Here is a 12,443-nt window from a genome sequence, read left to right on the forward strand (position 1 = left end):
CCTTCTCACAGTTCACTAAGGGGCTGTGTGTCTTAACAGATTGTGAGCAGCCCAGGAGCACTGCAGCGGACCATCCTATCCCCTTTTCTTTTCACTCTGTACACTTCCAACTTTCAGTACAAGTCTGTCTGCAGAAGTTTTCAGATCTCAGACACCTGGGTGGACTGTGTTGTGGAGTTGTGTGGGAGCAACCACCTACTCTTAAATGAGGCCAAGAACAAGAAGATGGTGGTGGATTTCAGAAAGAAGAGGACAAAAACAAACCAAATTTCCATCCTTGGAGGTGGAGGTGGTGGAGGGTTACCACCTTGACAACAGACTGGACTAGAAGTGCAACACAGAGGTTGTCTACATGAAGGGACATGTGTGCAGGCAAAATATTGCACATCTTTTCCCAGTCTCTTGTGGCAAACGCAATATTCTTTGCTGTACTCTGCTGGACAGCTTCAGAGACAGTGACACAAACAAACTGAGTTGGAAGACTGGTTCTGTGCTGGGGGACCTCTCTTGAGCTCTTAAAGTTGGTTGTGGAGAGGAGGACTCTGCACTAACTTAAACATCATGGACAATGTCTCTCATCTCCCCCACAACCTACTGTTCAAACAGCGTAGCGCTTTCAGCAAGAGACTTGTTCCATCTTGCTGTGACAAAGAACGCAACATGAGGTTATTCTTGCCAGCTGCCATTACTCTGTTCAACGAGTCTCATCTGTGTCGAGACAGGGGACTCCTCTGGCAGTGAAGTCTCACCTCACTCCCTCATATAACAAAGACACACAGCTCACCTGGACATTTATTACATTTATTCATCACACATCTTATATGACTGATTTCATTTGCTGTTAATCCTTCCAATCCTGACTGTTTCTTTTTTGTACTTCAGACCCTCAAGATAACCAGTGTCAGTGTAAATAATTAATATATTATACATATATTCATTATACAGTTAATTCTGTTTATATTCATTGACAATTCACCTTAGTGTATAGCTTTTAGTAATATCCACCTGACTTGCACTAATGCACAGTATGTTACAGTATATTATCATTGTATACTGTATATTCAATACATATTAGAGTCCTATGTTTAGTGTCTATTGTGAGGTTTTTTAATTTTATTGTATTTTATATTTTATTTAGTCTATTGTGTATAATTTGGTCTTTTAATTGTGATTCGTGTGAAGTGGCTGCTGTAATTGTGCTGTGGCACTGCAATTTCCCTTTACTTGATCTATCAGTCTCTCCATCTATCTGTGGTCTTATTTAATCCTGCTCTGCCTGAGTATAAATTGCTCCATAAAATAGAAGTAGTATGGTTTTCACGAGACAGGAGTGAAAGATACAAATATTTTCCCTTGAATTACCCTAACTGTTTAACATCCAGTTAACCACCTATCCTGTAGGGGCATGTGAATAAAATTTGCTGTGCCATTTTGTGGTGTGACTGGGCACTAATGCCATAAAAAGCAGATGGCAGTGGTAACTTTTATTGACAGCAGGTTACATAGAGACAGAATTTGATAGAACACAAAGTGATGAAAATTGCTTGAAATCGATGTTGAGATGCCCATCAAGGGCTCTTCAAATGAATGATTTCTCCTAAACTGGCAATAGTAGCTATGTAGAGTTTCTGTGCTACATAAAGACAGGAGCACAGAGGAATGATAATGACAAACTTGATGGAAGAAAATTAGAGAGGAAGTGTTGAGATTCTTAAGATGTGTTGAAAGGTTCATCTTTCATTTATGATAGTGGTTGCTATGCGGGTGTGATTATCATGCTTCCTGCAGACTCTACATTGTATCCAATTTTAATTTTATTCACCACAGTACAACGATTGTGCAACAACTACACAAGTATTATTTTCTGGTACCATGCATCTTTTTCTGTAGACTACCAGTCATCTAATGGAAAGTCAAGTCAGTGTTACTTGAAAATCTCATTTAGTATTTGTGCAGCTCATTATTTTGTATAACGATGCAGTTTACTGAATCACTGATGACTGAGGATGAATGAGGTTTTCTGCAGAATAGCCAGTTTCTCAATTTGTCACATTGTATCTCAAACGTTGTCTAGCAGCGCTGGCCTTATTTCACCTTTCAATTAGCTTGAGCTGTTTTTTTTATTTTAATGTAGTTATAAAAAAACGTTTTGTTTGTACAAGTACAAAATTGTTTTGTGTTTTGGGTCCTTGTATTTCCAGGAATACAGGGACTTCTAACTGTCACTGTTAATGAATGTAATCCAGTGTAGTCCACGAAAGCACACAAAACATCTGTTTAACCAAATTGCTTCCCTTCCGTTGAAATGCAACAAATCAGTAAATTGTATATGAGTAAATAATGTGGAATAATGTGTAAATTATCTTGCAAAATATAACATAATGTTGGATGTCTGTAATGTGTCAAGTGAGTTATCATGCCATAGGGTGGAAAAGGAGTTGCGGTTGGAGGGTGGCAGAGAGGAAGAGGAAGGCAATGATATGAAAGAGGAATAGCACTGAGACACTATGGGGACAGTGCTACAGTTAGGAAATCACAACACAAGTAGATATTAAAGTGTAGATTACACTGTAATTGGTGTAGTGGCAGTGAAGTGGTATAGAAGGACGAAGCTAAAAGGTCAAAGTGTCCAGTGTTCTTGTCTACAGATTAAATCACAGTGGCAGCTCACAGTGACAACCATTCAGTCATTCATGGAGATCTGAAAGGACACCAAAAATACACATGTAGGTAATACAATTTTTATTACATTTAAAATCTGCTGACAAGTGGGCATTTTCTTATGTCTTAAAGTGAGGTTGATGATATGTACAGTAGTGTGATGTCGGGGCTCAGTGCTGCTCTAATAATCTCTGTCTACATCTTGTCCTTTTCCTCTGTAACACTGTTGAAATTCACAGCGCTAGATGGGCTACTCTGCATTCTTGATGATGGCTGTCTTTTACATCTGTTTTTACATTAAAGTTTCTACTGTTCTTTGCACAGGGTGAGAAACTGTGGTTAAAAAACTAGTTGACAAACTGTCTGATGACCTCCTACTTAGCCAAACTCAAATTTTACTGCAGCATCATGCTATTGGAAGTACCCCCCTCCCTTCTATTTATGTCACTGCATATCAGCTTCCACCAAGCTCTTGCATGCTAACAAGCTACCTGGACTTGTTCACTGCAGGAAATAACATGACTTGTGTATCTTATCTAAACTGCTTGAGTCCAGAGGGCACTTATGATTTTCCTGTTGTCCTCCATATGTTGTTTTTTTTTTTAACTCGACTGGCATGAAGAAGCTTCCCCACATAGAGGACATAGTCATCTGTCAAAAAAACTATATTATTTGTGTTGACATTATCAGGGAGAGACAGTGAGACAGTACAAGCAGAAGAGATGGTTACATTACAAATTGCACTGTCAGTACAGCACACTGTCAGGTAAAAGAAATAGCACCGTGACTCCAAATATTCCTTCAGCTGTGTTGAGCTCACTCTCCCAGAGTTAGTTTGTATACAGTACACTCTTCATTTTCCAACCAGAAATCAATTGGATGCTTATCCTCTCCCCACAAAGCCCTCTCTGTTTGCTGACGGTGGGGAGAGGGGCTTATCTGTGTGGTCCAGCCTCTACCCTCACTTAGAGATGTCTGGACCCTGCATCATCTCCTCAATTCCTTCTCTTCGTCTTTCTCGATCCCTCTCTGTCTCTCACACACACACACAAACAGTCTTTTGTGAGTATACAGCCAGCATCATCAGAATTTCGGACAGGAGAGGTGGGGAATGGGGTGTTGGAGGAGGCTTGCCAGGTTGGAATGGTAAAAAAGAGGGTAGATGGCGAAATTACAGGAACTACTGCTAGAAAAGACACAAGTGAGGGAGGCAGAGATCAGCTCTGAGAGACAAACTCAGAGAGAGATGCAGGACAACATGTAAAGAGGAGGAGTAATTGCACCATTTTATTTAATCACATGAGAGGCTTTATTCTAGTAAAATGAAAAATTATGTTTTGTGCTAAATACTTTAATTTTTCTCAGGGAGCAAGGCCATCCTGCCTAGACTGATTGTGGAAATTACAAACCAAGCACTTTAGCTGAATGTTTCCTTTCTATTGCATTTCATTTTGCATCTTCACAGTAAATCAATAAGTCTGACTTTTTACTAAGACTCAGATTTAGTGTTTCTATAACAAGAAATGAAAAGAGTAGTCTGGCTTTTTTAGGGTTAAATCGCAGACTGACACACACAGCATATGCTCATGTTATAAATCTAGCCTTTAAACTAATCTCTGCCACAGACTGTAGACTAAAAGCCTGATGTAATCTGACACTCCATCTCTATAATTTGTTTTATGAACCCTCCTCACTGTCATTATCAAGGAATTGATTCATGTTGCAGGAGTAGAGTTGACTGTACCATGATGGATCACAATAAAGCCTTGTCCACTTAATTGTCAGAGTTTTCTTATGCATTTGCCTTAACCACACTGAAGGAAGCACCTCGTAGTTTTATTACCACATCAAGTCAAAGTATGCAAGAGAACTCAGCAGGTGTCTTTCTCCCCGCAGCCCTTCCATTATCCTCAGTACAGTTTCATGATTCAGTTAGCGGCATTGGATTTCATTTCAGAGCATTAATTTAGAAAAAAGGCATTCTGGACTCTAAGCAAATTATGTTGCCCTGCTAGATGATATTTTGCAGCAATTAGCAGCTCTCTTTTGTATTGGGAATTAAGTTAATGCTCTCTTATTCCTCTTCAAGGGAATAAATAACATTTTGCTTAATTCTGAACAATCTGTTGCTTGTAGGTTCACATCCACTGAATTGTTAAACAGATTCTTACAGTTTATTACAGAATTTAAAAAAGTCTATTAGCTTACTGAGTTGATGCCCATTGCATTGGTTGTGATTGTGCACTTGCATCTGTATATTTTAAGTTTTTACAGAGAATTATTCTGTTTTAGAACATTTCTGCTTCTGCAATGATTTGACAAGTGTATACATGAAGTAAAAACAAGGAGCTGGCTTTTTGCAGCTTCTCTAATAACATTCCCCATAATGCAAAACACCAGTCACTCTATTAATTTACAGCTATGTTTACCCATAATCAGGAATACTGCAAGCAACACTGTCTGCACTGTCTCTTGCCACTGTCAGGACTCTTTCATTCCTTACCTTTTTACTAGTCACCCTTGTTCAGTTTTCTCACCTCTGCTAATCACCTGACAGACCTCTCCCCAGCTGTTTTTAGATTAGCCATTAGCCCCATACTCTAAATAGACTGTTCACCCTCCTTATTTGCCAGATTCCTGTCATTTTTGCCTACATTAAACTCACCAACACCTTCTAAGTAAACTGCCTCAAAAACTTTTCAACTCTGTCCTTATGTTTACCTTTGGGATCCTAACTCCTGTCGCCAGCATTATTGAACTGTGCCATTGTTAAAAATAAAATAAAACTGTGCCCAATTAAGGCTTGGTCAGGCAGTGCTACAGAGAGATTAGAGAGTTATTTTCTGGGTTGTGTTAATGCAACTGCAGTTCTACAGAGACCAAGGCACAGGAACACACAGGAAGAGTCCAAATAAATGAAACTTTATGTTTACTTTTCTTCTTTTCTTTTCAGAGTTATAGTCCACTATAACACAAATGTTCTTTCATAATGTTCTTTTAGTTTGTCCTCCATCTTCTCAACAGTGAGTACCTTGGTCACCTATTGGTAATGGCTTACTAAACTAGCTCTGAAGGATTTATATTGGCCATTTTTGAAAGTGCAAAGCTTGCAGAGGCACGAATGCAAGTGTAGTGCCATTTGTGTTGGACTAAATCTTTTGCACCACCCCTGTTTGGTTTTCTCTGGATAATCAAAATAATATTTTCTGTCACGCAAACGAGATTATTACGCTTGCTTTATGCGGTCATGTAAACAGTTTAAAAAGAGGGGAAATTGAAATGTCAGACTGCAGATATAGAAAGATAACCTCACTGATTGTGAAAAAGAGACAGATGTTGCAAAGGTTGGGCTGACAGACTATATAGTTTGGCGGTCATTATTGAGCCATAGCATGTGCAATTCTAACCAAAGGCTTTTGTGCTGGTCCGTCTTTCTGCAGGATTTTAACCTGCAGATTCATTATAAGAAAGGAACAGAAAATGTAATTGCTGATGCTTTGTCCAGATCTTCCTAAATTTCACTTGAATTGAACATCATAGGGGGATGTTTAATTCTTCTCTACTTCAGCAGACTGGATGTGTCTATGTATCAGGTGTGGGTGTGTGTGTCTGTGGGGACAAGGAGGTGATTGGTGGATCATCTTCCAGCTCTGGCAGGTGATTGGCTGCTTCAAGTGGAAGTCTGCTATATAAAAAGCCAAGATGGCATCGTAGCAGCGCATGGGCATGTCCTATCTCCCTCCTCTCCCAACCAGACACACTTCTTACCCTGATGTTGTTTGATCATGGTTTTGTTCCCTTCTTCTGGACTTAATAGGGGTGGGCTGCTAGTTCTGTTAACCTTATTTCCTCATGTTTATGTTAGTAAGGGATGTAAGTTGTTGTCATTTTGTTCTTGTTTTCGTGAGGTTATATTGATTACTTCCCAGTTAGATTTGTTTTGTTTATGTTGGCCTTTGTTCACCCTGAAGCTCTATGTGCATTATTTAATTAAATAAACCCACTCTCTTTATATTGAGCCTTTTGTCTCTGTGGCTGCTTGGGACTTGGGTAAGATGGGGTTTATTCATGTTGTGTCTTGGACACTCCTGGACAGGCATAACTACTATGGTCAAATATTCAAGTTGACACCATATGGCTGGATCCTGTTTGTTGGTTAATCATTGTGTACCATTGTGCAGGGTCAGGGGACATCATAGGTCACTCCTCTTGTCAAGTTGTTGGCTTTTATAATTGCAGGCTGTCTCATCAATAGTGGTGTTCCACAGAGAGAATGAGGCATAGACCTGGCAATGAAAAAAGCCATTACAGGTGAATAACCAAGCTAGCCATTCCTTTCTTGTGAGCAGGAAACAAATTATACACTTCACGGGCTACAAATTAAAAACCTGTCAAATCCTTGATGTCCCCTAGGACAGTCTATATGTATATGTTATGAATTAAATTATGTAAGAATACAGTATTTGGATACATTTTACTATTTTGTCATTATCTGACTGAAAATAGAGACCTGTCCTCATATAGTCTCATACAGTAACTGTGTCAGACTTTTTTGGCATATAAATGTTAGACATATTTATCCTTGTTATTAAAGACACTTATGATGAGTCATGGGCTCCCTTTATAAAGGTCCAGGTTATAATATGTGTTTAGATAACCTTCTCGTTGACCTTCTGTCTGTCTCTACAACTCTGTATTGACTAAGCTCTGTTCTTCTGAGTCACAATTGGTAGCTTCCTCAGTCCTCAATGAGCTTAAAGCTTTTACATCCTCACCCCTGATTGCCATGAGGACTTAAGTCAATTTAGGAAGCATGAAGAAAATATAGGATCTATGTCGGAGTCATAACCTACATAGATCTGGATTCTGCTCTCGAACTGTATCTCTCATGCAGTAGTGATACTTTGTGCAATTACTATTTTGTACAGAAATGTGTTTCTGGAAATTATTTGCAACCTTTTGTGATTGCGACCTTTTGTGTCAGGGAATAAGTAATGACAATACTATAGGGTATCTCAGCACTTGAAAACAGCTTGCTGCTTGTCACTTCTTTTTCAGATAATACATTTAGACCACAGTACATATTTCTGTATTACACATATTGCATTAAATTAAAAAAAGCTTTTGAAACCGACTGCCACAATAACAAGGTCACTGGTACCTTGGCTGGTCCCATGGTTGTTACCACAAGGTCTTTGTTTTAATAAGCAATTTGACATTGTTTCCTGCTCTGTAAAGACAGGTAGGCAGGAAATAATAGCAGCAACCATTACTACTACCGCTGCTCATCTAGGCATGGAAATTATTCACATACCTTTGTTTCGGTTAGTCACAGATGGTGATATTGTGAGTGTCAGTAATTGGAACAAGCTTGAGTGGCATGCATTATTTGAAAATATTATGCATTTCAATAGAATGTTTTTGGGGGTTTTTTCCTGCAGAATAGCCTTGACTTTCTTCTTCAGCACTCATGAAGTGTGCATATAAAATGTCATGCTTTTACAGCAAGGTTATTTGCATTATACACATGTCAATGTTATTTTTACTTTAAAAAGCAATGTTTATTTCAATCTGTGTTGTTGTAACTGTGTAACAACTGTACCACCAAACATGTACCCTTCACTGTAGGTTTCCAAGCCCTATGACATTGTTAATTGTGATTTACTCATCTAAATGCCAGTATTAATATTTAGAATGTGTAAAGAGGCTCCCTGGATTTTTACTTTTTGCCAAATACAAGAAAAGAAAAAGAAAACATCAGTTTTATTAGTACATAGTAAATAAAATATTCTATTAATGATGATAGGTTAATAATTTAATATTGAAAATATTTTACCTAACATTCTAATAATTTTTTAGGGCCCCTGTCAGTCAGCCCTCACCCCTCCCTCCCCCATACGGAGCCCCTGAGCATGATGGAATTTAACCTGTTAGCTTAGTCCATAGTGAAAGAGGTTACTTTTTCTCCCCTAAAATTAGTTGCTTAATATCTTCACAAAAAATTCTGAGTATTTACATTTCGCTCCTCTTTTAGCCGACATTTAATCAATGCAGACAAATTTTAGCAAGCCATTCATATTAAATCAGTTCTCCCTGCCACTGCCTGGTGCCAGGCCCAACAGATGCAGCTTCAGGCTCAGCAGCCCTGTCTCCCCATCCCCATCCCCCTACCAATGAACCAGCCCTACTCCAGGGTTGTCAGGTCTGTGTAACAAAACCAGCACAATGGACAATCAAAACCAGCCCAAAAACCAGCCAAATACCAGAACTCAAAATATGCCTCTGCCAAACAATATACGCTGCTTTTAAAGTCCAACAGCATTGCTGTCATTGCCAAATGTATTGTAATATCTACAAGGTAACACCATAAATGTTTAGTGCGCCAGCATTTAAAAGCATTTTTCCAGAGTTGGGATTGAGAGGCAGGTGCCAGGCAACGGAGAGCACTACAGCACATTGTGTTTGTGTGTGTACCTGGGTGGCGTGTTGGCGTGTGAGTAAGTGCTGATCTAGAGTCAGTTTGGTAGGATTTGGGTATAAATAAATTATTTCATTTAAAATATGGATTTTTATTCATAGATATTATTCAAGTTAGTCAAGTCAAGTCAAGTCATTTACATGCAGAATAGGTCTACCCAACTAGTGGACAAAAAATTCAACCTGTGGCAACACTTCAAATGTAGCCCTACCCCCAGCTGAAGAAGAAGGCAAGCAGCATTGTGTTGAATGACATGTCAGTTGGTGTAATTGCAAAAAGAAAAACGATTAAATCCTTTTCAATGATAAGAATTGGAAGTGTACTTAGTTCAAAAATCTGCTGCTGATTTTATTCTTTTGTTTGAAATATCATTCTAAAGATGATAATGTTAATTTATTTTACTTGAAGAAGTTAATATATATTTCAGTTATATTTATTTTAAGTTATTCATTAATGTTAAGAGAATTTTCCATTCAAGAATTTTACCATTAAAATGACATTTAGGCTGTAAAAGATGGCATTTGCACCTTTCTTCTAGAGGGCATCAGTCTTGCATCAAATAGTGAATTCCACCATATGCAGAATGTTGCATGCATGTCTGCACAGTTTTATATTTTCATAGCTCAGTGTCAGTAAATATTGCACAGTAAGTATTGGACCACAAGAGAGTTGCAAGCCTGCAAAGGTAGGGCTATTTAAAGCTTTGAATGGGTCAATTGGGTTCTGGGAGTGTGGTTACAGCAGTTGTGTGGGGTTGTAGTGGCCTGTGGTGGGTTGATGGGGCGCAATGTGATATCTTTTCATTGGGTCCAAATTCCCTGGCTGCACCCCTGAGAGTGATGTATTAGGTTGTCAATGTATTAAGCTGTTACTAGCATTTTATGAAAAGATCATACTGTGTTGGCCAGTTATTGTCATCCACCTCTACCATGATGCATGTGATTCAGTTTGAATGATGCCATATATAAATTTCACAATGATCAATAGTGCATTGAATGTCTGTGATCTTAACTTATACAAAAGAATACGTCAACATGTTAATGATTTTGAGGACAATGGATGACGATGATGATGATTGCTATTTTGTTTTTATATAATTAATACATTTTCCTCTTGATGTGGTACAAATTTTTAAAGCCGTGGCAAACTTTTGCTTGTACTGTAAGCAAGTAGGTGAAAAACAATGTCTGTTGTATTGCAGGGTTGTATACATACTTGCAGCATTTTGGTATTTAACAAAACAAATTGTGCTTGTTCACTAAGTTGCTAAAATCACATTCTTTTTACAAGAGCAAATTATCAAATGAATCCACTGTTTTAACTCCAAGTGTTTCTGGTGTGTCATGCTGACCTCCAATTGTTGTTTTCACTTGACTTCTCCTTTTCGTTCTTGGAAGAGTAACAGCCACAATCTGCTTTCCTGCTGATCAAAGTATCATATAGATACCAAAAGCAGAACATGTGAAAATCTAATTTAAATATCATTTGAAAAAACATTTTACAGCAAATATCTGTTTTCCGCTTTGTCTACTTCAGCAAATGCCAGCAATTATCTACAGGAAAAAGATTGATTTAAAAAAGTTAGCATGTAACTTGAATATAATGAGTGTAATGGAGCCATTTATAACTCCTAAAACTATCATGTCTTGCACTAATACAGCAGTATATACAATCTGTTACTGTTTGGTAGGAAAACTATCAGTTGTATTGTAGATGCATAAAAACAAGAATATCATGGTTGTATTTTTTATGTAGGGCATTTTGTTTTAACATGTCAACCATTGTTAAGCAATTTGAGTATATGGAATCTACAACAAATGAACATGATATGGCTAATTTGAAAATATGTCTACTTTTATCTATAGTAAAGTAGCAGGATGTCTAGTAAATGTGGAGTACACTGCTCATCTGGGCACAAGTTTTACGTCAAACATGAATAAAGCATTGTCTTTGAGGTAATAGACCATCCTTCGAGATTTGCTACTATTTACATTTGCCACCATAGTTAGCCATTACAAAAGCAGCAGTGTAGAAGTCTCCATTAGTCACTCAAGCTTAAACAGAGGAGATACTGTTTTACTCATTTTCAGTCTCTCTTCCCCTCTCTCACTCCCTCTCTCTTTCCATCTCACCGCCCCCTACACCCTAACCCCGCTTTCCCACTGGCCCTGAAAATAACCCAGAAAGGTTAACTGGCACCTGGCTGCAGCCTGTGAGAACACTGGCCTCATTCTATCCATACACAGGCATATTAAAGAAGTGTGTGTGTGTGTGTGTGTGTGTGTGTGTGTGTGTGTGTGTGTGTGTGTGTGGTGCTGAAGTAAAAAGGGAAGCACTCCACATGCTACATTAGATGTGTCAGGTTTGAAGTGTGAGTAGTAATTGTCCCCTTTCCTGCTTCCTGCAATCAAAAGAGCTTACATAAGCCAAAGAAGCTAAAAATGCTATAATGGGTCCACGAGTGTACAACACTGAAATATGCTTAATGGCCTAAATATATGTCCTTTCCTCGTTTTTCCTCTTGTAATTTTGTCTTTAGTTTGACATTTAATACCTCCTCAAGCAAGCCTGGTTTTTTGATGCGACTGATGTAGCTGCACATAAAGAAACTTCACTCACACAGTGTTGATGGTCAGTCCTGGTGGGACCGGCTCTTTCTTCCCCCACAGGACTGTCAACACTGATATTTTCATCGACATTTTCTTTTCTTGTGCATCCATCTCTTTCGCTTTCTTGCTCTCTTCTTTACCTTCCTTTGCAGGTGTATCATAAGTGTGTCTCTTTCTCCGCAGGTGTCCTTCTTCCTGTTCATTGTGTTTGTGGTATACACCATGCTGCCATTCTCAATGCGGGATGCCATCATCGCCAGTGTCCTGACCTCCGCCTCGCACACCATTGTGTTGAGTGTCTGCCTGTCCAGCACAGCCGATCACATGGAACCAGTAATATGGCAGGTAAGGTGATCAAATATAAGTGTGTTTCTGTGGTAGAGCACGTGTAATTTTAGTAGACACAAAGATATATCACACACACTGAATTACGGAAAACTTAACACAATACTTTACTAAAAGCAAAGTTTATTAAAACTCTACAAACATGCATCCACTCCAACTGATGACTACTCATATACAGTGTTAGAAGACATGAATATGGTTATAGTGTGACATGGCTACACAACATCCTGTCTTATACAAACTGCATAAGGAGTCTTACCATCTTTGCTTTTTTTGTTTGATTTTAATATCCAGATGAAATTTCCTTTTCTTTTCCAGACATGTAATATTATCCCATCCTGCTAACAAAA

General features: G+C 38.5%; 1 protein-coding gene across 1 annotated transcript in view; it reads left to right on the forward strand.

Annotated features, from left to right (window-relative positions):
- Positions 1-12,443, forward strand: part of adcy2a (adenylate cyclase 2a) — a 65,548-nt gene that overhangs the window by 11,095 nt on the left and 42,010 nt on the right. Inside the window, exon 3 of the mRNA XM_067602123.1 lies at positions 11,932-12,093. Coding sequence (XP_067458224.1) covers positions 11,932-12,093 — 162 coding nt within the window. The remainder of the gene's footprint in view (positions 1-11,931; positions 12,094-12,443) is intronic.

The sequence above is a fragment of the Thunnus thynnus genome, chromosome 10 (genome assembly GCF_963924715.1).
Source record: "Thunnus thynnus chromosome 10, fThuThy2.1, whole genome shotgun sequence".
Taxonomy (NCBI): Eukaryota; Metazoa; Chordata; class Actinopteri; order Scombriformes; family Scombridae; genus Thunnus; species Thunnus thynnus.